This window comes from Canis lupus, chromosome 29, assembly GCF_048164855.1.
Source record: "Canis lupus baileyi chromosome 29, mCanLup2.hap1, whole genome shotgun sequence".
Classification (NCBI taxonomy): domain Eukaryota; kingdom Metazoa; phylum Chordata; class Mammalia; order Carnivora; family Canidae; genus Canis; species Canis lupus.
The window spans coordinates 7436800-7462060 of NC_132866.1; the positions used below are offsets into that span (position 1 = coordinate 7436800).

Consider the following 25261-nt stretch of genomic DNA (forward strand, 5'->3'; position numbering starts at 1 on the left):
GTCCTGCAGCTGAGTCTGGGGTACTCGGTGGCCGCCCCCTAGAAGGCTCCGCGTGACAAGGGCCAGGCGGGGAGCAGGGCCCGGGAGCGCAGGCAGGAGGTCGAGCGGGTCGTGCCGCGCCCCGCGGCTGGGGCCCGGCGGACGTTCCTTCCTGCCCATCCTCGTCGTCCCGCCAGCCGCGGGCGGACAGCGAGCGGGCGGGCGGCCGGGAGGCGCCGGGCAGGACCGCGAGGAGCGCAGCCCCTCCCGGGAGATGCGGGCGCCGCTGGAGCCCGCGGCGGGGGGCGGGGCGGGGCGGTGGGGGCGGGGGCGGGGCCGGCGCGGGCCCACGCCGATTGGTGCTCAGCCCTGCGCCGCCAGCCAATGGGCGGCGAGGGCGTCTGGGGGGCGGGGCGGAAGCCGCGTCTTAGGCTGTGTGACGCGCCGCCGTCGCGCTGCCGCGCTGTCGACGCCGCGTGTCCCGGGCGGGTGCGGAGGCGCTGCCAGGTACCCGCGCGGGTGCGGAGGGGCCGCGGCTCGGGGGGCCGGGCGTCGGCGGCGGCGGCGGCGGGCACCGCGGGGCCCTGGGCGCGGCGCATCCCGGCGGGGAGCGGGGGGAGGCTGAGGCGGCCCCGCCTGCCGGGGCGCCCGGGTCCCTGCGCCTGCGGGTGTGCGGCGGGAGGTGCTGGGCGTCGGCCCCGCGCTCGGCGGGCACCCCGCGGCCTGAGCTCGCCCGGAGGCTGTCCCGGGCGCTGCGGAGCCGCTCAGGGAGCCGCGGCCTCTGTGCTGGGCGGGGGGCGCCGGGGGAGACGCTCGAGAGGGTTGGAGGCCCCGCGGGCAGCGCCCGGGCCCCCCTGCTGGTCCCCGCCCCCCCCCCCCCCCCCAGCGTCGTTTCCCCTACGGCCTTGATGCAAAGACGGAGCTGGAGCCTTATCTCCAGGAGCGTGCGGACTACACGGGGCGGCGTCCAGGGACTGGGGCCAACGGGGGTTCAGCTGGAAGACTTCGTCCTTCGGCTTCTTTGCCGGCGCTGCTGAGCATCCCTGGATTCCGGGTGAACTCAAGGGGCCGCTTGTTCTCAGGGACCTGTCTCCGGGCTCCACCTTTTGGTAACTCTTCTGGCTTTCAGTGTGGACCGCCCCCCCCCCCCCTTTGAAAAGGTGATGCTTGCTTGCTTATTTATTTATTTATTTAGATTTATTTCTATTTATTTATGATAGAGAGAGAGAGAGAGAGAGAGGCAGGCTCCACGCAGGGAGCCCGACGCGGGACTCGATCCCGAGACCCCAGAATCGCGTCCTGGACCAAAGGCAGGCGGGAAACCGCCGAGCCACCCAGGGATCCCCTCTTTTTTTTTTTTTTTTTTTTGATTTTTGATAAGGTGTGATAAGGGAGAAAAGGAGGAGTGAGTTTGAAATGCATTGGCCTTAATAAATGACGAATCTTTTAGTTTTCTCAATTCTAAATCTCCTCTCTGGCGTTGGGGGGGAGCTTCCGTGGGCAAACCGGTTTCTCTCCAGTTTGAACCTGGAAGTGTTCTTCACGTAACCCAGTTTCTTTATCTTACCTCTTTGAAATGAACAATAGACTGTCTTTCATTAGGATGACTTGGCTTCATCTTCGGAAAATCTAGTTCCAGACGCTGAAAGAGTTCCAAGTATTAAAGTAGAGTCTTTTTTTTTTTTAAGATTTTATTTATTTATCCATGAGAGACACAGGGAGAAAGAGGCAGAGACAGAGGCAGAGGGAGAAGCAGGCTCCATGCAGGGAGCTTAGCACAGGACTCGATCCCAGGACCCCAGGGCCACGTCCTGAGCTGAAGGTGTGGCGCCAAACCACTGAGCCATCCAGGCTGCCCTCAAAATCTTTTTAAAAAAGATAAATGCACTTTTTAATTAAAAAAAAATATTTTTTAAATTTGACACCACGAGCAGGGGGAGTGGCAGGCAGAAGGAGAGGGAGAAGCAGACCACCACCACCCCGCCCCCAACTGAGCAGGGAGCCTTACATGGGGCTGGATCCCAGAACTCTGGGATGGAGACCTGAGCCAAAGGCAGGTGCTTAACAGACTCAGCGACCCAGGAGTCCTAAATGTATTTTTTTTTTTAAAGATTTTAATTATTTATTTGAGAGAGCAGAGTGGGGGGTGGGGGCAGTTGGGGGGTGCACAGAGAGGGAGAAGTAGACTCCCCGCTGAGCAGGAAGCTCCAACTCTGGGCCCCATCCCAGGACCTGGAGCTTTTGACCTTGGCCAAGGGCAGCTGCCTAACCAACCAAGCCACCCAGGCACCCCTGAATCTCATATTTTGAAATAGGAACTGGGGCACCTCTGTGCTCAGTCAGTCAAGCGTCCGACTCTTAATTTCCGTTCAGCTCTTGATCTCAGGGTCATGAGTTCAAGCCCTGGCTAGGCTCTGTGCTGGGCGTGGAGCCTACTTAAAAAAAAAAAGTAAAATAGAGAGGAATAGACTAAATTCTGGAGGTGTGTGGAGGGTGTAGTCTGGCAGAGCCAGTCCTTTTTCAATAGTGATGGTGAAGGTGTTTGCCAGTGACGCAGTTGAGTTGAATCTTAGCCAGATTATGTACAAAAAAAAAAAAAAAAAAATCCCCACCAAACTTTTGTTGGCAGAACTTAAAAAAAAAAAAAAAAAGGGACCGTATTTGTGAATGGTTACCTCAAGAAAAGTAAATATTTGACCAATATAGTAAAGCCAAATTTATTCCACAAGTGGAATATTTTAAGTGGTTTTTCTTTTACAGTAATTAAAAAAAAAAACTATAGTGCGTGCTAAATTAATGCTTTAAAATGCAGCCTTTTATGGAAATTCTATTTTAGGTATGTTTTCATGTAGGCAGGATGGATTAGATAGAGAGGAATAATAATAGCTTGAAGAAGGGCTTTGTGAACTATGTAGATTACTGAAAACAATGTTAAAATATTCCCGGTCAGTAGTAATTTGTTTTCTTCAGCACCTGAGTATGGGCCTTGGTTAAATGCATGACAACAGCCAGGACTGGTTACGTTTATACCTGTTTTGTCTCCTAAAGGCCTTTAAATTTAATGAAGTAAAGTTTTAAAAGTTTTTGTTTTAATCCCAGTGTGTTAGCAGACAGTGTAGTATTAGTTTCAGGTGTGCAGTTACGTGATTCAGCACTTATTTTTGACACCAGTGCTCATCACAAGTGCACTCCTTAATCCCTGTCCCCCGCGCTCCCCCCCCTTACTCTGCTCCACTAACCACTTGTTCTCTATGGTTTAGAGTCTGTTTCTTGGTACCCCCCCCACCCCATGATCCTTTGTTTTGGCTCTTAAATTACACATGAGTTAAATCATATGGTATTTGTCGAAGTGAACTTTTGATGGAAAGATTATAGTTGCTTCTGGTGCTTTCTTAGAGAATGCTAGCTTTCTCTGAGAGCTAGGCTCAACTCGGTTAGGGTTGGGTGATTTTTTTTTTTTTAATTTTTTATTTATTTATGATAGGCACACAGTGAGAGAGAGAGAGGCAGAGACACAGGCAGAGGGAGAAGCAGGCTCCATGCACCAGGAGTCCGACGTGGGATTCGATCCCAGGTCTCCAGGATCACGCCCTGGGCCAAAGGCAGGCACTAAACTGCTGCGCCACCCAGGGATCCCAGGGTTGGGTGATTTAATCACCTTTCTAGATGACCTTGCTCTCTCTTGCTGCCTTGACTCCTTTAGGAATCCTAAGTGTATTTAGGAATGCTCTGATGTATTTGGCAAACAAAGGATACCAGTGAAATGTCCAAACCTGGGCTGGGTTCTGGGAATGCAAAGTGAATTTTAAGATATGGTTACTGTAATTTTTTCTTTAAATTCTTTTTTTAAAATTTTTATTTATTTATGATAGTCACAGAGAGAGAGAGAGAGGCAGAGACATAGGCAGAGAGAGAAGCAGGCTCCATGCACCGGGAGCCCGATGTGGGATTCGATCCCGGGTCTCCAGGATCGCATCCTGGGCCAAAGGCAGGCGTCAAACCGCTGCGCCACCCAGGGATCCCTGGTTACTGTAATTTTAAGGAGCCTACTGGAACTCTATTTTTTTTAAAGATTTATTTATTTATTTATTCATGAGAGACACAGAGAGGCAGAGACATAGGCAGAGGGAGAAGCAGGCTCCATGCGGGGAGCCCGATGTGGGACTCGATCCTGGGACTCCAGGTTCACGCCCTGAGCCAAAGGCAGACGCTTAACTGCTGAGCCACTCAGGCATCCTGTCCTACTGGGATTCTAGAAGGGGGACCCACATGAAGACCAGTGTCCTAAAATATTAGGACCTGTGACAAAAATCTGCAAGATTTGTGGGAATCTTCAGGAGGGTCTTATGTCATAAATTCTATGGGTGCGGGTGAAAGAAAGCTAATGTATATTGAAAGAAAACTAATGTATATCGTATTTATGCATAGAAAAACATGATTATAGAATTGCAGGTAATTTTCTTGTCTGTGTTTCTGATTTTTTTTTTAAATAAATTTTTATTTATTTATGATAGTCACACAGAGAGAGGGAGAGAGGCAGAGACACAGGCAGAGGGAGCCCGATGTGGGATTCGATCCCGGGTCTTCAGGATCGGGCCCTGGGCCAAAGGCAGGCGCCAAACCGCTGCGCCACTCAGGGATCCCCTGATTTTTTTTTTTTAATCAAAAAATTAGAAGAGTGGGATCCCTGGGTGGCTCAGCGATTTAGTGCCTGCCTTCTGCCCAGGGCATGATCCTGGAGTTCTGGGATCGAGTCCTGCATTAGGCTCCCTGCATGGAGTCTGCTTCTCTCTCTCTCTCTCTCTCTCTCTCTCTCTCTCTCTCTCTCCCCCCCTGCCCCTCCCTCTCTCTCTGTGTGTCTCTCATGACTACATAAGTAAAATCTTTTTTAAAAAAAATATTTTATTTATTCATAAGAGACACAGAGAGAGGTAGAGACATAGGCAGAGGGAGAAGCAGGCTCCCTGCAAGGAGCCCAATGTGGGACTCGATCACGGATCCCGGGATCAGGACCTGAGCCAAAGGCAGACACTCAACCGCTGAGCCACCCAGGCATCCCAATAAGTAAAATCTTAAAAAATTATGTCCACAGGATTCTAGTTATATCATCACACTCCCAATTGCAGGACTTTTCTCAGTTGAATATTCAGAATTCATCTTTAAAAAGCCTTAAGGAGGACAGTACTACTAATTTTTTTTTTTACTAATGTTTGAATGTTATTTTGTTGGTAAGTTGTTATTATTTTTTATTTTTTTTTTAAGTAAAGATTTTATTTATTTATTCATGAGAGAGGGAGAGAGAGGCAGAGACACAGGCAGAGGGAGAAGCAGGCTCCATGCAGGGAACCGGATGTGGGACTCCAGGATCACGCCCTGGGCTGAAGGCAGGCGCTAAATCGCTGAGCCACCCAGGGATCCTCTTAAGTTGTTATTTTTTAATAGGACTGCCTGAACTCTACAATAAATGGATCTTTTGTCCCATGTCTGTTGCAAATTAACTGAGCAAATACCTTCTTATATAAGATGAGACTGTTGAATTTAGGTAATTTCAGAGATTTCCTTTTCACTCAGAATACTGTGAATCAACCTGTTAATGAACTTAAAACATGCTAATCAGGGGGCGTCTGGCTGGCTCAGTTGAAAGAGCTTATGACTCCTGATCTCAACGGGTTTTGAGATTAAGCCTCACATTGGGTGTAGAGCTAACTTAAAAAAATGCTAGTTAGAGTTTTTAGTATTTTTTAAATATTTCACTGCATAGTGCCTCTCTGCCTGCTTCTGGTCACAGAGCTGTAGACCTCGATAGCAAAATCCTTACAGAGTAGTTTTTTAGAATTTGACCCTGTCCCCGAGATACAAATGAACTTCTAGACCTAATTGTTGTAATCCAGCCTGCACTTCCTAGGGGAAATGACCTCTGCCTTTCTTTTAACCACAGGCGGTTTTCTCAGAGCTTTTCAAAGCTTCTTTTCCCCTTGGTTTTGTTTTGTATGTTGCCTAAGCTTTCTCTGTCCAGTGTGACAACCTAGGCAGACGTTCAGCTTCATTTGTAATAACTTTTTCTGATTATAAACGTAGTTCATGATCATTAGAAAATGTGGGAAGTACAGAATAGTAGAAAACCAGTGAACATTTTTGTGCCTTTTCAGGTGGTTTTTCTTTAATCTTGAACATTTTGTATATATGGTTTCTTTTTCACTTAAACACATCGTAAAACACCTCCAGGTCATAATACTATAATTATTTTAATAATTTTTTTTTAAATTTATTTATGATAGGCACACAGTGAGAGAGAGAGAGAGGCAGAGACACAGGCAGAGAGAGAAGCAGGCTCCATGCACCGGGAGCCCGATGTGGGATTCGATCCCGGGTCTCCAGGATCGCGCCCTGGGCCAAAGGCAGGCGCCAAACCGCTGCGCCACCCAGGGATCCCTTAATTATTTTAAATGACAACATGTTATGTATGTGATTATATTGATCCATTTTTATTGTTGAATATCTTTTATGCATGAATGTTTCTCCGCATTCCTGAGTATTTATAATAGGATCTTCCGAGTGAAATTACTGGTCTAAGAGTACAAACCTCCTAACGCTGTGATAATGGCTATAGTTCTTTGTTCAGAGTATACCACCATGGAACACTGTGTTTTATTGCTAATTTGATCAAGGTAAAAATTGCGTTAATTTTTAGTTGGTTTAATAGAGCATTAATTCTTACTACATAGAGCATAAAAAGGCCAAGAAATAAAGTTAAAATCCATGTTTTAGACTTCACAGTAGTACTTTGGGGGAAGTTCTGTCTCATTTTCTATAGCTAGACCTTGCATTTTTGCTAGCTGCTATCTCCAGTCTGTTAGTTCCTAAATAATGTGCGTTTCTGAGATAAAACCTGGTAAGAGCTAGGACCTTCTTAGGAAAATGCACTTATGCGTACAATTCTGCATTTTATTTCAGGAGTTATTGGACCCTCTGAAGACTCTCCCTGGACCTCAGATTAAAAGTCTGTATTCTGATCTGAACCGTGGGAAGAAAGGATAGTTGGTGAGTCTTGGCAAACTGAGTGCTGGATTTTGTTTAGTAACTGTGAATTTCTGAGCACACTGGATTTACCAGGTCGAGCCAAGCTGAAAGGGAAGTAAGCCAAGCTCCATGTATTAAGTTTTTGCTAATTTGGCAGCTCAGTTTGAGTGCCAGGAGGTTGTGTGATTTGACTTGTCTGTCATTCATGGGAACTCTGTCTAAACATGAGTTAAGTAGTCTTTTTAAAAAATAAGTATAGACCAAAAAAAATTAATAATTAAAAAGACCTAAATATGCTTAATGTTTGGCAACTACTTAAAAATATTCTATTTTGGTGGGGCCGGGGAGGAACAGAGGGGGAAGGAGAAGGACAAGCAAACTCCATGCTGAGTGACTGAGCCCCACCCCTGAGATCATGATCTGAGCCCAAACCAAGAAACCAAGAGTCAGAAGCTTGACTGACTGATGCAGGCACCCCTGGCAACTTTCTATTAATCTTGAAATTGTTTTTAAAAAACATCTTTAAAGATCATTTTAAAAGATGTCGTTGCTATGCGTTTATTTTTTATTTTTTTTATGTTTTATTTCCTTTTTCTTAGCTTCTTCCATAGCTCAGTCTTTACCTCAAGGTTTCTGGTGACTATTAATGGGACAAAGAGAGGCAAAGCCATAAGGGAATCATTGTGGTGGGGCTAGTTTTAGGGCTGGTGGTGACAGATGAAACAACCAAGACTCTGAAATAGAGATTGTGAGGAAAGGCTAGTTTGCTCAGTGATATTTAGGTTTTGTTACTAAAATTCTTAGCTCATTGTAGTTTGTTTTATAGTTACTGATCACCTTTATTTCCTTTAAATAATTGCTTTTGTGGTGCAGTTTTTGGTTTCTAGAAGCAACCGTCCTGGCAGAGTAAAGTGTTTTTTGGGACTTACCTGTTTTCACCTCTTATGTGTGTATATGTAAATAAATGTATATAATATATATTTTATATAATGCATAAAATTTTATAATATATATGTCTGTTTTGATCTGTTCACCTTATTGTAAAAGCTTTTCAAAATATGTTATAAATTACCAAATATTTTTTTCCTAGTATGTTTGCCTTTCACTTTTGTTTCTGATAATTTTGTGCTGTAGGAATTATAGATATGTGGGCTCAATAATAGATTTTACATTTTGTAGTTTCTGTCTATGGTGTTATACTTTTTTTTTTTTTTTTGAAGATTTTATTTATTTATTCGTGAGACAGAGAGAGAGGCAGAGACATAGGCAGAGGGAGAAGCAGGCTCCATGCAGGGTGCCTGATGTGGGACTTGATCCTGGATCCTGGGACTTGAGGATTATGCCCTGGGCTGAAGGCAGGTGCTAAACCGCTGAGCCACCCATCATCCCTATGGTGTTATACTTGAAAACACCCTTCCCTTCCCCCAAGAAATCACTGTTTCCACTCCACACCCATTCTTTTTCCTCTAGAGCAGTCCCTGTTTTATTTGTAGAAGCCAAATTCTTTCTCCATGTTTCCATTCCTTACATACAAGGAAGGAGTTGGTATACGAGGTAGTTCTCGTCCCACGATCACCTCCTTCTCTGATTTGGTCTCCTTACTGGGACAGATCTGAATGGATCCTGCCCCCCACCCCCGCAGTTCCTTTTTAAGGGGTGCTCAGTCTGCAAGGTCAGGTACCACCTCTTTAGCCTCCCCCATGTCCCCCTCCACCTTCCCCTGCTGTGCCTGACTCCCCCAGCGTGAGTTCCTTGTCCTTGGAGGTACTCTCAGTGCTGATGACTTCAAAAAAGTCTGTGTTTAATAAAGAAGTCTCGAGTGGCATAGAAGATTGTAAGTGAAAGGGAAAGCCCCTGACCTCCCATCCATAGTTTTTCTTGATTTCCTTACCTATTACAGCCTGCTGTAGTGCTTGTCAGGTTTCACTCTAAACATTCATGTGCTTTTTCCCCTTAAGCTTCCCAGGTCTCTGTTCTCTCTCATTTGCCTGATTCTTTGGCGGGCTGTGGTAAATTGGTTAACACATGATGAGCTGATGTACATGGACTCTGGGAACATTCTTACTCTTACTGCCTTGTCTTCTTTTTGAATAGGTGAGTGGTATTCCTACTTGAAGGACATGATGTTTTCCAGACTAGCTCATTTGCAGACCGTTGCTGTGCTCCGTCGTGGAGTTCATTCTTCAGTGGCTTCTGCTACGTCTGTTGCAACTAAAAAGACAATCCAAGGCCCTCCATCTTCTGATTACATTTTTGAGCGAGAATCTAAATATGGTGCACACAACTACCATCCTTTACCTGTAGCCCTGGAAAGGGGAAAAGGTACATTTTGAATTAATCCAACATCCCTTCTCTCTTTTGCTTGAAACCTTTTAAAAAGATTGCTTTAAAATTTTCTCAGTATACATTTTTCCAGGTGCATTTAATTTCTCTATTGCAGATACAGTTAATTCAACATTTATTGAGTTTCTAGTGCTTGCTGTTTTAGCTACTGAGGGGAGATACATAGATGAACTCAGTCTTTGCCATGATGAACCTGGCCAAGAACAGATGTAAGATACAGAAGTGCTATCGTTTTTTTCCCTTTGACTTTTCTCTTGGCATAATTTTAGGCCTAAAAGTTACAAAAGTAGTACAAATAATTTTGTTTTACTCTTCACCCAGATTTTTTTTTTTTTTTAAGATTTATTTATTTGAGAGAGAGTAGAGGGAAGGGGCAGAGAGCGAATCCTCAAGCAGACTGCCTGCTGATCACAGAGCCTGACCCAGGGCTCCATCCCAGATCCCTGAGATCATGACCTGAGCTGAAATCAAGAGCTGGTGATCCAACTGACTGAGCCACTGAGGCACCCCTCTTCACCTGGATTTCTTGAGTGCTAACATTGTTTCACATTTGCTTTATCATTTTCTCCCCCTCCCAACACACACGTAGGGACTCGTGTGTGTGTGTGTGAGCTACATTTTGTCCTTGAACTGTTTGAGAGGAAATTGCAGACATGTGATGCCTCTTTATGCCTAAATACTGAGTGTGTCTTTCCTAAAATACAGGACTTTCTCTTACATAACAATAGTGTAATTATCAAGATAGGAACATTAACATTACTACAGCATCATTATCTAATCTACAGACCTGATCAGATTTTATTTGAAATCTGTCCTATTGTAAAAGGAAAATCTCATATCATGGGTTACATTCAGTTTTCAGGTCTGTTTAGTTTTCTTTAATCCAGAACAGTTCCTCAGTCTTCATCTTCTTGATCTTGATGTTTTTGAAGAGTACAGGTCAATAATTTTGTAGAATGAACCTCAGTTTGTAGTTGGCTGGTAAGGTAGCGACCGCCAGCTGTCTTCAGTGCAAAGATACTATGTTGCCCTTTTGAATATCTTGTGGAGACATGATTTGAGATTGCAAACTTTTACTCACACTTTTAGCATCCATTAATTGTTCTCTGCCTGAATGATTACTGATAGTTGCCAAGTGGTAATTTAATGCACGTTTTGAAATAATAGCCTTAACCTAATAAAATCTAAGTTTATTACTTAGCTCGGGGCCAGAAGATGGTGTATAAGAGTATTAAACATTTAGGGCAGCCCCGGTGGCTCAGCAGTTTAGCGCCGCCTTCAGCCTGGGGTGTGATCCAGGAGACCCGGGATCAAGTCCCACATCGGGCTCCCTGCATGTAGCCTGCTTCTCCCTCTGGCTGTGTCTCTGCCTCTCTCTGTTTTTCATGAATAAATAAATAAAGTCTTATTTTATTAGTAAAATAAGTAATAGTAAGGTTTTTTGAGGAGATAAGATGCAGAAGCACTTAACACAGTATGTTAAATACATGGTAAAACTTAGCTGGTAAGCTACCTAATACGTTTTTATATTTATAGTCCATTAAAAGATTTTAAGTGTATATAACTTAAAATTTACCATTTTAGCCATTCAGTTCAGTACCACTAAGTACATATTCAGTGTTGTAGAGCTACCACCTCTAGTCCCAGGACTTTATTACCCCAGAGGACCCACTATAACCATTAAGCAGTCACTCTCCACTCTTCCCTCTCCTAGAACCTGGCAGCCACTAACCTGCATGCCATCTCTGTGGATTTGCCTATTTTGGATATTTCATATAAATGGAATGGCCACAATATGTGGCCTTTTGTGCCTTGCTTCTTTGACTTAGTGTAATATTTTCAAGGCTTACCCATGTTGTAGCACGTGTTAGCACTTCATTGCTTTTTATGGTTGAATAATACTTCATTATATGGGAGATCCCTGGGTGGCTCAGCAGTTTGGCGCCTGCCTTCCGTCCAGGCATGATCCTGGAGTCCCAGGATCGAGTCCCACATCGGGCTCCCTGCATGGGGCCTGCTTCTCCCTCTGCCTCTCTCTGTGTGTGTTTATCATGAATAAATAAATAAAATCTTTAAAAAAAATACTTCATTATATGGATAGATCATATTTTATTCATTCATCAGTTGATGGACATTTGTGTTTCCACCCTTTGGCTATTATGAATAGTGCTGCTATGAGCATTTGTGTACAAATTTTTGTTTGAACACCTGTCTTTGACTTTTGGGGGTATATACCTAGGTGTGGGATTGTTCAGTTGGATGGTAACTTTATGTGTGACTTGCTGAGGAGGTGCCCAGCTGTCTTCTACAGCTACTGCACCATTTTACAATATACATGAGTTGCAGTTTCTAGCAATACATGAGTTACAATTTCTCCATGTCCTTGCCACCACTTGTTTTCCATCCTTTCTTTTTTTTATTTTTAAAGATTTTATTTATTTATTCATGAGAGACACAAAGAGACAGAGAGAGGCAGAGACACAGGCAGAGAGAGAAGCAGGCTCCATGCAGGGAGTCTGATGTGGGACTTGATACGGGGTCTCCAGGATCAGGCCCTGGGCTGAAGGTGGCGCTAAACCGCTGAGCCACTAGGGCTGCCCCACCATCTTTTTCTTTTCTTTCCTCTTCTTTTTTTCCCTTTCCCTTCTTCTCTTCTTTCTTAATTATTACCATCCTTATGAATATGGAATGCTATTGGTGAGGTTTTGATTTCCATTTCTCCAGTAATGGAGATATTGAGTATTATACGTGTTTTTTTTTTTTTTGCCATTTGTATATCTTCTTTGGATAAATGTCTATTCATTTTCTTTGCCCATTTTTTTTTCTTTGCCCATTTTGAATTGTTTTTTTTGCTGTTGAGTTGTAAGTGTTCTGGATACTAGATCCTTAGCAGAATGGATGTATGAATTGGAAATATGAATATATTTCCCATTCTGTTGGTGGTTACAGTCCACAAATCATGATTTTTACGTTCTGTAAAACTTCTGTTTTAAATTTCAAAACCCAGTATTCTAGGAGTGAAGGTTTCACTCCAGACTTTATAAACCTTTTCATGTTATGGTGTTCCCGTTAAATATGTAGTTTCAAGCTGAACAAACAATTCCTTATAAACCAGAGTATTTATAGTGAACCCTACTATGCTTGAGCTAAAACATGCCTTAACCACAATTCTGTGTTAAGTAGAGGTTCCTGTGTAGGTATTCAGAAGGCTTGCCAACAGTTTTCATCTTTGAACTTTATGTAACTCAGTGATTTTTCTAAGATGACTCTCTTTTATGTATTTAGGTATTTACGTATGGGATGTAGAAGGCAGAAAATATTTTGACTTCCTGAGTGCTTACAGTGCTGTCAATCAAGGCCATTGCCATCCGAAGATTGTGAATGCTCTGAAAAATCAAGCAGACAAACTGACCTTAACATCCAGGGCTTTTTATAATAATGTACTTGGTGAATATGAAGAGTATGTTACTAAACTTTTCAACTACCACAAAGTTCTTCCTATGAATACAGGTAAAATATTTCCTTTTGACGTTAAATAGCCAAGAAAATAATCTTACTACTTTTTGATAATTAAAAAAATTTTTTTTAAACTGAAAAACTTTTTTCTTTATAGGAGTGGAGGCTGGAGAGACCGCTTGCAAACTTGCTCGTAGGTGGGGATATACCGTTAAGGGTATTCCAAAATACAAAGCAAAGATTGTTTTTGCAGGTATGTGAAATTCAGCGTTAACTTCTGTGATAGGAACTTAAAATGCCATTACTGTTTTAATTTACTGATGGGATATTTCCAGTGTGTTTGCCTCATCCATGATACATTATTTGCTGAATGTTTCATAAAAATTGAGAGATTTCCTCTGGAGAAATTATTTCCAAGTATTTCTACATAAATGAGGTTTTTCTCTGCTAAGTTACTTCCTACTTCCTACTTCCTAAAACGAGCGATAAGATGATTTGTCATCTGCTTATCAGATTTTTTTCTTTTTCTTTTTTTTTTTTTAAATTTTTATTTATTTATGATAGTCACACACACAGAGAGAGAGAGAGAGAGGCAGAGACACAGGCAGAGGGAGAAGCAGGCTCCATGCACCGGGAGCCCGACGTGGGATTTGATCCCGGGTCTCCAGGATCGCTCCCTGGGCCAAAGGCAGGCGCCAAACCTCTGCGCCACCCAGGGATCCCTATCAGATTTTTTTCATAGTAGGTTTCTCCTTAAATAGATGGTCTTTCTGGTATTTTGTCAGGTTGCTGAGGTTGGATTTTGTTAGAGTGGGGCCATGTCCTAGTTGTGATATGAAGTTTGAATCTTAGTATTTGATGAATTGTTGTACCATGTTGTCAGAAGCTGTTGGAAGATGAGGACTGGAGTTGCCCTGGATGTATTTCTGGGAATGGTGGAGAGGAATGACTTGGATACTGATTTGGGAGGTGAACAGTTAATTCAGATGTTGGAATCTGACCTTCCTCCTCTCCAGCCCTACCGTGTATTAGCATCTTATTTTATTTAAAATTTACTTTTATTTTTTGAATAAAATAAAAGGGTGTATGTAATTAAAGTAGACAACTTGCTGAGCTTGGAGGTCAGTGTTCACCCATGAAACCACCACCACAATCTATGCCACTACCCCAAAAGTTTCCTTTGGCCGCCTTTTTTTTTTTTTTTTTAAGATTTTATTTATTTATTCATGAGAGAGAGGCAGAGACACAGGCAGAGGGAGAAGCAGGCTCCATGCAGGGAGCCCGACATGGGACTCAATCCCGGGTCTACAAGATCACACCCTCAGCTGAAGGTGATGCTAAACCACTAAGCCACCAGGGTTGCCCTCCTTTTGCCTTAATTATTGCTAGTTGTACTTTTTTTACTCTTTTTTTTTTTTTTTTTTTTTTTACTTGAAGTATAATTACCATACAGTGTCCTGTTAATTGCAGGTCTACAATGTAGTGATTCAGGATTCTGTACATTCTTCAGTGCTTATCATGTTAAGTGTACCCGATGCCCTTTATTTCACCCATGCCCCCCCACCTTCTCTCTGGTAACTACCAGTTTGTCCTCTGTATAATATAGTCTGACTCTTAGACTCTTTCTAATGATGTTCAATTGCTAGATTCTGACTTCTTGGTAAAGCTTTGATTTTAATTTTTAAAAACATGAAGTACAGACAAATTTATCATTGCTCATGGTCAAAATTCATTCTTTTGATGGTTGAAATTGTTAAATATTCTGATGGCCAGGTGTAGTTATCATTTGGGCGTGATAGATTACTGTTCCCAAAGAAGAAGTCTTGGCTCACCTGTTATTTTGGAATCTTGTACCTTAGTTGTAGGATAGCATAACATAACTGTTTCTTGCAAACAAAAATGGCATTTCTGGTGATTTTCATTCTTACAGACTATTGGTCTCTTACATATTAGCAAAAGGTGTTTTTTTTTGTTTTTTTTTTTGACACATCTGCCTTTTTGTCCCACATCTGCCTTTATTGGGAGCAGCAGGTAGGACACTTCCAGCAATAGTAAAAAAAAATTAATTTACAAAAGCGGGAGTTCAGGGAAGCCACCTGGTTGGAACCCTTGGGTGCTCATACATAGATGCCGATCCAGAGCAGCAGAAAGAGGACTCCAAAGCCCATGAAGAGTGAGGCCACCAAGGAGATGAGGAGTTCTTTGTAGATATCCCGAGTGTACTTGGTGGAGGTGACCTCATAAACAAAGACCCAGGTGGTAAACACGCCAGTTGCCAATAGCATCACAGTCAGATGGGGGAAAACCGCAGGGTTCACTGGGCTGGTGTATCTGCTCATGGCCTCGAGCTCCATTTCGCCAGGTATAGGGTCATCCACCGTTGCAAAAGGTGTTTTTATCTGTGTACTGAAAGCAGCTGTTGAGTGTGGGGTAGAGATCGAGAAGACTATTCCCAGCTGTAAGTCCCTTACACTGGCAGAGTAAGGCACAGAGAAGGGAGACTCCTGAGTCTGTGCGGAGGAGAGCAGATAGGTTCCTGGTCTGACAGGTGCGTTTTCTTTTTTCTTTTGTTTTTTTAGAGAGTGTACACTGAGAGGAGTGGGGCAGAGAGAGAAGGAGGGAGAGAATCTTAAGCAGTCCCTGTGCCCAGATCAGAGTCTGTCATGGGGCTCAATCCCACAATGTGGAGATCATGACCTAAGCAGAAATTGAGTCAGACACCTAACTGACTCAGCCACCCTGGTGCCCCTGGTGTATTTTCTTTTAAACAAGCCTGGTCAGAATCAATGTGCTGTGACTGGTGGACAGGTAGGGTGGGGGTCTCTCATAGGTGGGAGATCCTTTGCAAGAGTAGTAGTATTTAGAGGTGCTTTAAGCCAAAATACAGTAATTCAGTACTGGGTTAATTGAGTTGGTGCTGGCAGAGCTGGTAAAAGTTTTTAAAAAAAGGCTCTCTGTTATTCTCTGCCCAAGCCTCTCTGTTACTCTCCATTATTTCATTCCATGCTTGAATGTAATCCAGTTGAAATTATTATTTTTAAAGATTTTATTTATTCATTAGAGACACACAGACACAGGCAGAGGGAGAAGCAGGCTCCTTGCAGGAAGCCTAATGTAGGACTCCATCCCAGGACTCCAGAATCATACCCTGAGCTGAAGGCAGATGTTCAACTGCTGAGCCACCCAGGCGTCCCCACCTGAAATTATTTTATGCATTTGCTTTACTCTGATTCAGGTTATGGTGTTTCTTCCCTCTAGCATTTAAGCAAACTCGCTGAGGGCAGGGAGCCCTCATGATGACCACTCTGTCCCCAACACCTCGAACAGTGCCTGACCTACGTAGTAGGGCCTCACACTTATTAACCAAATAATTTAATGGGTAAAATATGTTCCTGAACAAAAAAAAGTGTCAGTCATTTAGCACATGAAAGATTATAATACCAAGAAAGGCAAATTTGAAAGTGTTTAAATTGCCTGAGGATGTTTTCTGCAAATGAAATTTAAAGTTCATTCTATAGTATTGGTTTTTTATTATTTATTTTATTTTATTTTATTTTTTTAAAATTTTTATTTATTTATGACAGTCACAGAGAGAGAGAGAGAGAGGCAGAGACACAGGCAGAGGGAAAAGCAGGCTCCATGCACCGGGAGCCCGACGTGGGATTAGATCCCGGGTCTCCAGGATCGCGCCCTGGGCCAAAGGCAGGCGCCAAACCGCTGCGCCACCCAGGGATCCCAGTATTGGTTTTTTAAAAGGAAAATACTAATTCTCTATAAAGGATATTCTTCTCTTATTACTGTCGTAATGTTCCATGTTTAGACAAACGTGTTGAATCCCTCAGTTGTCAGAGTTTGGGATAATTGGAAAAAAAGACCAGTGTTGACCCTCTGGGGCTGCATGTACAGTCTGGAGGTTCCATAGGGGAACCTCCAGTATCAGGTTTGTTTTTTTCCCCCCCTAATATCAGGTTTTATTTTAACAAATGAAAGCTCACTGGAGGTTCCATAAAGCAAACCTTCATTTAAAAAAAAATCAAACTTCTTAAGGTATTTTTTTGGGGACAGTGCTTATTAAATTTGGAGGGTCTGTCTGAAATAGTCTATTTTTCCTTTTCAGCTGGAAATTTCTGGGGGAGAACATTGTCTGCCATCTCCAGTTCCACAGACCCGAGCAGCTACGATGGTTTTGGACCGTTTATGCCAGGTTTTGAGATCATTCCATACAATGATCTGCCTGCTCTCGAGGTATTGCACATAGCGTCATGGGGCTTGGGCTCAGAGCAAATAGAAATTCAATTTGTTAGGGGCGCCCAGGTGGCTCAGCGGTTTAGTGCCACCTTTGGCCTGGGGCCTGATCCTGGGGACCTGGGATCGAGTCCTGCATCAGGCTCCCTGCATGGAGCCTGCTTCTCCCTCTGCTGTGTCTCTGCCTGCCTCTCTCTCTCTCCCTCTCTCTCTCTCATGAATAAATAAATAAATAAAATCTTTAAAAAAATTAAAAAAAAAATCAGTTTGTTAAATGTGTGCTTTGAAAGTAGATTTGGGACTGTAATGAACATCTGTCTCATGTAAGTTGGGCCAAGATGTCAGACTAGTCTCTTGTGACAGTCGGCTAGTTTCCAGCACGAGGAAGTCAGGTGCCGTGGTCTCATCCTGAGAACCAGCTACTTTCTCTTTGTATACTGCATGAGTAGCTTGCAGAGTATGTGGGGTATTTTCCTTTATTTTTAAAAAAGATTTTATTTATTTATTTATTTATTTATTTATTTATTTATTTATTTGAGAGAGAATGAGTAGGGGAGGGGCAGAGGCAGGGGAGAAGCAAAGTCCCAAAGTGGGGCTCCATCCCAGGACCTGAGCCTAAGGCCGATGCTTCACTGCCTGAGCCACCTAGGCGCCCTTGGATAGTGTATGTGTTTAATTTCTTTACTAGATAAAATTGCTCCATTTTCACTTAGCCTTTTAAAATTATGAGTGGAGAAAAAAAAAATTATGAGTAGAGGACTTGTAAAATAAAAAGATTCACTGAAAATGTCATTTATTTATTCATTCATTCATTCATTCATTCGAGACAGAGGGGGACAGAGACACAGGCAGAGGGAGAAGCAGGCGCCATGCAGGGAGCCTGACACAGGACTCGATACCGGGTCTCCAGGATCACACCCTGGGCTGAAGGTGGCACCAAACTGCTGAGCCACCTGGGCTGCCCAGAAAATGTCTTTTTAAAAGCTATGTTTTTTAGTTTTTATAATACATTAACTGTATTAGAGAATATAGAGTAGCTTAAAGCTGAAGTGTTTAGAGCTTTTGGTAACTGTCAAATATTATATGCGGTTTCTTTTTTTTTTTTTTTTTTAAGATTTATTCATCTGTTCTAGAGAGAGATTGAGAGCATGTTGGTGGGGAAGGGTAGGAGGAGAGGGAAAGAGAATCTCAAGTAGAATCTGTCTGGAATGCAGAGCCTGATGCGGGGCTCAATCCCATGACCCCAATCATGACCTGAGCCATAACCAAGAGTCTGACGCTCAACGAACTGATTGTGCCACCCAAGTGCCCCAGAAATGTTATATACTCTGAAGTCAGAATATAAGTTAGTACAAAAACTAAATTTGCATACTTAACATAAAAATATGTGCGGTGTGTGATTTCAGATTTAACCTATTTTTAGTCTGTGTAACCAAATAGGATAAAAAAGGAAGTTACTAAAACTTATTCATATTTTTTTGTAGCGTGCTCTTCAGGATCCAAACGTTGCAGCTTTCATGGTAGAACCAATTCAGGGTGAGGCGGGCGTCGTCGTTCCGGATCCCGGCTACCTGATGGGTGTGCGAGAGCTCTGCACCCAGCACCAGGTCGCCCACCTTCCATCTGCCTGCCTTGCTTAGGGCTGGTCGGGTTGGAGCAAAGATGACATCACCTTTCCACCAGGGGGAGACTTCATTCTGAGAGCCTCAGAACTTTCTAGTACACTTTATCAGCAGCCTGCACAGAAGCTGACTTTTTGCTAGCCCTGGAAACTGGCCAAGACAGGGCCGGGTAGAGCTGCAGACTTCCTGGCCCCAACTGTGGTTCTTTCCTCTCCACTCCTGCAGCCTCTGCTGTGATCCTTCTCAGACCCTTGCTTATTTATCCATCTGTTCTCTTCCTCTTCCCACCAAGCTAGTTCATATTTAAGAAGTAGTAACTATTTGATGAATGTTTGGAATAAGCAAGTGAATTAATCTGTTTCCAGAGAGTAGTTTTATCTAACTGCACCCTCCACCCCACAACAAAATGCCCAGTCTCTACCCTGAAGAATAGAGTGGAATGGGCCCCCAGGGAAACTGTGGCCTGATCTAGGAAGTAACTGTGTGTCCATAGGGTTTTCATAGGATGCTGCTGACATTATGTTGGTAATTAAAAGGTTCCCACAGTTCTGAGGGGATGTCAGAATGACAGATTTGTGTGGGGAATAGTTCAATGTGTTCCCCATGGAAACAAAATCGATAATTACTGTATTCTGTTGTTTCCCACCAGGTTCTGTTTATTGCTGATGAGATTCAGACAGGATTGGCCAGAACTGGAAGGTGGCTGGCTGTCGATCATGAAGGGGTCAGACCGGATGTAGTTCTTCTGGGAAAGGCACTTTCCGGAGGCTTATACCCTGTAAGTTGTAGGTTTGGCCTCTCTCTCTCACCCCTACTCTCATGAAATCTGTCCTTAAGATATTTTTACGTCAGCCAATTGTGACAGTGTGCATTCCTGTGGTTTGGGTATACGTCTCCTGTGCTGTATGTCACCTGGAATGCATAACAGAAACATTTCAGAGTTCCAGGGGGTCGATCCACTGAGTTAATTTTAACTGGAGAACTGCGTATGCCTTGGAATTGCTACAGCATTTGTTTTGGACAGAAACATTTTACCCCAGAAGTACACTTAGAACCCTGTGCTTTTTTCCATTGTTCACAAGCCTAGCATTACTAATTATCTAAAACCATGACTGATTAATGTAGAGGTTGGAAGAAATTTGTTTTAGTTTTGTCCTTGAGTTTACCATTCAGAGCCAGTCATTGGTACTGGAAGAAGGGTAAAGGGCTCTGAACGTAGCGCAGGATGTTGTTTTCTAAGCAGTTAAACCAAGCATTTCACCTTGAAAGTGGAAAGAATTCTAAATTCCGTCGTTGTAGAAACCACTTTCCTCTTCGTTCCAAAATGCTCTTGTTCTGTGCCATTGAAGCGTGCCCGACGTGCTCGCACTGGGCTTAGGGCCTCACCAGTTTGTCACTGGCAGTTATGATGAAAGATGTGCAGCCCTAGTTAGTGGAAGCTTTATGTCAAATTTAATACCAGCTTCATAAATATTTGTGTTCCCGGTGTGCTGAGAATGGGAACAGTTAGTCTGAGAAATGATTTGGTTGGTGCTGAATTCTCTCTCGCAGGTATCGGCGGTGTTGTGTGATGATGAAATAATGCTGACCATCAAGGCGGGGGAACATGGGTCCACGTACGGAGGCAACCCGCTAGGCTGCCGAGTGGCCATCGCAGCCCTGGAGGTAAAGACTGACTCTGATGTCTGGTGTCTGTCTGTGTCGACGTGACTGAAATTTGAGCCCATTGGTGTCGTGAGAAATATAATAAGATTGCCAAGCATCATAGAATATGAAGTCCAGAGGAAGGGCAATGCATTCTCAAAAAGTAATTTAACCTTGAACTAGTAGATGGGAATTCTCCAGGGGCTTCTGAGTTATAGTCACCTGGGAGTTTGGGCTCGTAGATCCTGGGTGGCTCTCAGAGCTCTTACTCTGTGACCAGACCTGGTCTGCAAGGCTGTTTTTGTTTTTTGTTTTTTAAAGGTTTTATTTATTTTATTTTAAGAGATAGTGCACAGGAGAGGGAGAAGCAGACTCTCCGCTGAGCAGGGAACCCGAGGAGCAGGACTTGATCCCAGGACTCCAACATCACGATCTGAGCTGAAGGCAGACGACCTGAGCTGAAGGCAGATGCTTAGCTGACTGAGCTGACCAGACGTGCCCCCCTGAATTTTTTTTTAAGTGTCAATTTGAATGCTTTTAGACTTATTCCTTAGGTGCCTACTACAAGGAACAAAATTATGTGATTAAGTAAAGGGAACTATTGTAGTTTAAAAATTAGTTTGGGATGCCTGGGTGGCTCAGTGGTTGAGCATCTGCTTTTGGCTCAGGTCATGATCCTGGAGTCCCGGGATCGAGTTCCACAATGGGCTTCCTGCATGGAGACTGCTTCTCCTCTTGCCTTTCTCTCTTCCTCTCTGTCTTTCTGTGTTTCTTATGAATAAATAAATAAAATTTTTAAAAAATAATAAAATAAAAATTAAAGTATATTCAGTCCATTGATTTATTCAACTAAGAAGATACCAGTTGCATTAAAGAAATTTTTTTAAAAAGATTTTATGTATTTATTCATGAGCGAGAGAGAAAGAGAGGCAGAGACACAGGCAGAGAGAGAAACAGGCTCCATGCAGGGAGCCTGAGGTGGGACTCGATCCTGGGTCTCCAGGATCAGGCCCTGGGCTGAAGGCGGCGCTAAACCACTAAGCCACCTGGGCTGCGTGCATTAAAGAAATATTAATTCCTATTTTGCCAACGAAATCAGATCGAGGATAGATTTGTGATTAAAGTAAGGTTCTTTTTTTTTTTTTTTTTTTTTTTAAGATTTTATTTATTTATTCATGAGAAACACAGAGGCAGAGACATAGGCAGAGGGAGAAGCAGGCTCCTCACAGGGAGCCTGATGTAGGACTTGATCCCGAGACTCCAGGATCATGCCCTGGGCTGAAGGCAGACGCTCAACCACTGAGCCATCCGGGTGTCCCCTAAAGTAAGGTTCTATTTGAGCTTTTATATGTTTAATTAGAAACTAAACTGGTTGGGGTGCCTGGGTGGCTCAGTTATAAAGCATCTGTATCTTGATCTCAGCTCAGGTGTGGATCTCAGGGTTAAGTTCAAGCCCCACATTGGGCTCCATGCTGGGTGTGGAACCTATTTAAAAAAAAAAGAATTAGGGGATCCCTGGGTGGCTCAGTGGTTAAGCATCTCCCTTCAGCCCAGGGTGTGATCCTGGAGACCCGGGGTTGAGTCCCACATCAGGCTCCCTGCAGGGAGCCTGCTTCTCCCCTGCCTATGTCTCTGCCTCTCTCTCTCTTTCTCTCTCTCTCTCTGTGTCTCTCACGAATAAATAAATAAAATCTTAAAAAAGAAATTAAACTGGTATAGGCTTTGGAAAACAGAAATGAAAGTCCAGTGACTGATCTTTATCTGATCATGTTCTTCCTTTGCTTATAGTCCATGTTTCCTTCCAAAGAACAACCTAAAACAGGGTAGTCTTAGCATTTGTGTAATTTCTCTTTAAACACAGGTTTTGGAAGAAGAAAACCTTGGCGAAAATGCAGAAAAAATGGGTATCATCCTGAGAAACGAGCTCATGAAGCTGCCATCTGACATTGTCACCGCTGTCAGGGGGAAAGGATTACTAAATGCTATTGTTATTCGAGAAACCAAAGGTATGGACACAAATATTTTATTCAAGATGTTATTTTTATGGGAAGGACCAAAACACATGTGGTGTTTTATCTGCTTGTTGGGTTCCCCTGTTTGAAATTGTTGACCAGGTCTTTTACTCAGAGTTATCATCTGACTTCGGTTAATGGTCTCTGAAAGTAGAGCCCAATCCTACAGGAAGGACTTAACTACTTTGACCTGTTTTTGTTCTGTGACATCATTTGTTATTTTGCCATAGGTTACTGATGCGGCACTTGGAGATGCCCAGTTCCTTGCTCTTACTGCATGGAGCACTTCCCTAGGAAGTTTCCTCTTGCTGTCTTACCCGCCTCATTCAAATACTTAGTATGGCAGGAGTATGGAATACTTAGTAAAGGTGGCAGGAGCAGCAGTCATGATGACGAGTGACGCTGCTGATGGTGATGAGAATAACCGCCCCCACCACCACTGAGTGTGGGGAGTTTCAGTATGCTGTCTGTAGTAGCCCTCAAGGGCTCTCTGCTGGATTTTCCTGTGATAACCCTTCCTTTTAAAGCAGGGATTCCAACCTTGGCAACCCTTTAGAATCACCTGAGGAACTTTTCATTTTTATCTTTTTATTATTTTTTAAGATATTTACTTAATGGGGCACCTGGGTGCCTCTGTTGGTTAAACGTCTGCCTTTAGCTCGGGTCGTGATCTTGGGGTCCCAGGATAGAGCCCTGTGTCCAGCTCCCTGCTCAGCAGCGTGTCTGCTTCTCTCTGTCCTTTTGCCCTCTACCGCCCCCCCCACTCATGTTTTCTCTGTCTCTCAAATAAATAGTCTTTTTTTTTTTTTAAAAAAAGATTCATATATTTTAAAGAAAGCACTCATGCTTGAGTCCATGGAGAGGAGCAGAGCGAGAGAGAATCTCTAACAGATTCCACACTGAGCACAGAGTCAACATGGGGCTCAATCCCATGACCTGAGCCAAGACCAAGAGTTGGACACTTAACCGACTGAGCCACTCAGGTGCCCTTGCCCTCTGAGGAACTTTTAAAAACTTAATCCAAACCTAGCTTCCCCTTGGAGGTTCTGATTCGATGGGTCTGGGAGGGGCCCAGTACCCTTGTTGATTCTCATGAGCAGCCAGCGTCGAGAATCCTACTGCAAAATGAAGAGAGTAAAAAAAAAAAAAAAAAAAGTCTCTTTCCACAAGCTCCCCACGGGGAGCACATCCGTTTTTGGGAATGTGCAGGGTTTACTGTGTTTGAGGATCACTCAACGAATGCCCATTAAGTTCCATGTATTCTCCCCAAATTCTTTTTGCATTGGTCCCTCATAATTAGTACAACAGCCTTAGCACATAATTGTTTTGCTTGGTCTTTTTTCATTTTTGAAAGACTTAACAAATCTGTATGTCTAATCATACCATTCAAACCTGGTTATGCACTTGCTGAAAAATAAACTCATTTTTAAGAATAAGAACAAAGCAAGCTTGCAACCCCAAGCCATCTTTCTTTAGTAGGCCCTGGGGGTTCTCTTCTGCCGGGCGGCACTTTGATCAGCATGTGTGTTTGACCATTTTTCTTTAGATTATGATGCTTGGAAGGTGTGTCTGCGGCTCCGCGATAACGGACTTCTGGCCAAGCCGACCCATGGCGACATCATCAGGTTTGCACCTCCACTTGTGATCAAGGAGGATGAGATTCAGGAGTCTGTGGAAATCATTAACAAGACCATCTTGTCTTTCTGAGGAAGAGACAGTTTTCAGTGGGGTCCGGCGCCAGCTGGAGACAGCAGTTCGAGCAAGTCCTGGAGCGCTCCTGGGCTTGACATAGGCATGTGCCACTCCTCAGTGTCTTCAAGGACTTTTTTTTAATATACATTTTTTTTCAGTTGATGCATACTAGAATGACATTTATAAACATGCAGTTTGCTATGTAACGTGACTAAGAGAGTGGAATGGCATTTCTATTCGACTACGTTTCTGTGTGCATATGTGCTTTATAAGGTGAAATGTACCCACCTGTATATAGAGAGCCTTTTAATCAAGCCCTTCAGTATAATTTATATGTTTTTATCATTTCCTTACTGATACAAATGTTTTGTGTTTGAGAAAGTTACATGGGATAGTAGTACAAGGAAGACTTGCTTAACCTTACAAAGTTAAGTTCTCATGATTAGTTTTTAGGAAGGATTAATGGTTAAGCTTATATAAAATACTGGATTTCAGGAAACTTCATATTGGCCAACACCAGGGTGTATCCTATGAATGTCACTTTGAATTGGGAGTTAATGTTTAACGTTCCCAAATTATGTTTTAAATGATTGATTTGTAAGAAAGGTTTATTTTCAGTGTTTCTTGACATTTAAAGCAAAGCCTCTATTTAAAGCGTCTGTTTTGTGATCAGTGTGCTATGACGGCAGTAACCGATTACCTAACATTTTTAAGCTTTTTGAGACTGTTCTTGTTTTATTTTGTTTTCTAAGAGCATTTCAGCAGCTTCGGTGGTATCTAGAAAAATAGAAATTATAAAAAGAAAGTCTCTTATTATATTCCCTTCTCCCCTTTGACAATAATTGCTTTTTTCCTGTGCTTATTACTGATATTTACCATTTTTATTAAAGTATCCTTATTATGCATAGTATTGTGCAATTTTCCCCCTCTTTTTAAAAAAATCTGAATATAGTATTTTGGATGCTTTTCTATGTCAGTAATTAGAAGTTTATCTCACTCTGTGATGACTATCATATGTAAATGTATTGTAATTTCATAATGGGGGACATTTGAGTTGTTTCCAGTTTTTCACTCTTTAAACAAAGCTTGTGACTACTTTATGTTTATATAGTCCATGTGTGTGGAGGAGGTCTCTAGGGGTGGATTGCTGTGTCAAAGGGAATGAACTTTTGTTTATATTTATTTTTATTTTATTTATTTATTTTAAAGGATTTTATTTATCATGAGAGACACAGAGAGAGAGAGGCA

The 25261-nt window shown here is 43.0% G+C and overlaps 1 protein-coding gene and 1 pseudogene across 4 annotated transcripts; one reads left to right on the forward strand and one right to left on the reverse strand.

Annotated features, from left to right (window-relative positions):
* Positions 1-353: 353 nt before the first annotated feature.
* Positions 354-25113, forward strand: OAT (ornithine aminotransferase). 4 transcript variants are annotated; one of them, XM_072804977.1, is made up of 12 exons: positions 354-486; positions 920-1139; positions 6934-7020; positions 9094-9321; positions 12628-12852; positions 12956-13051; positions 16916-17043; positions 18528-18650; positions 19315-19443; positions 20217-20330; positions 22171-22315; positions 23868-25113. In XM_072804977.1, exons 4-12 carry the CDS (start codon positions 9120-9122, stop codon positions 24026-24028), a joined length of 1323 nt encoding a protein of 440 aa, XP_072661078.1. In that variant the 5' UTR covers positions 354-486; positions 920-1139; positions 6934-7020; positions 9094-9119; the 3' UTR covers positions 24029-25113. The 4 variants fall into 4 exon arrangements, with proteins under 4 accessions (XP_072661078.1, XP_072661075.1, XP_072661077.1 ...); XM_072804974.1 differs by having other exon boundaries at positions 920-1088; XM_072804975.1 differs by having other exon boundaries at positions 478-498; positions 920-1088.
* LOC140620729 (dolichyl-diphosphooligosaccharide--protein glycosyltransferase subunit TMEM258 pseudogene) lies at positions 14894-15152 on the reverse strand (annotated as a pseudogene).
* Positions 25114-25261: the final 148 nt, after the last annotated feature.

Coding starts and splice junctions, on each gene's coding strand:
- OAT (XM_072804977.1), top strand. CDS start 9,120: ATGATGTTTTCCAGACTAGCTCATTTGCAGACCGTTGCTGTGCTCCGT. Junction 18,651..19,314: donor AGCTCTGCACCCAGCACCAG/GTCGCCCACCTT, acceptor GTTTCCCACCAG/GTTCTGTTTATTGCTGATGA. Junction 20,331..22,170: donor TGGCCATCGCAGCCCTGGAG/GTAAAGACTGAC, acceptor CTTTAAACACAG/GTTTTGGAAGAAGAAAACCT.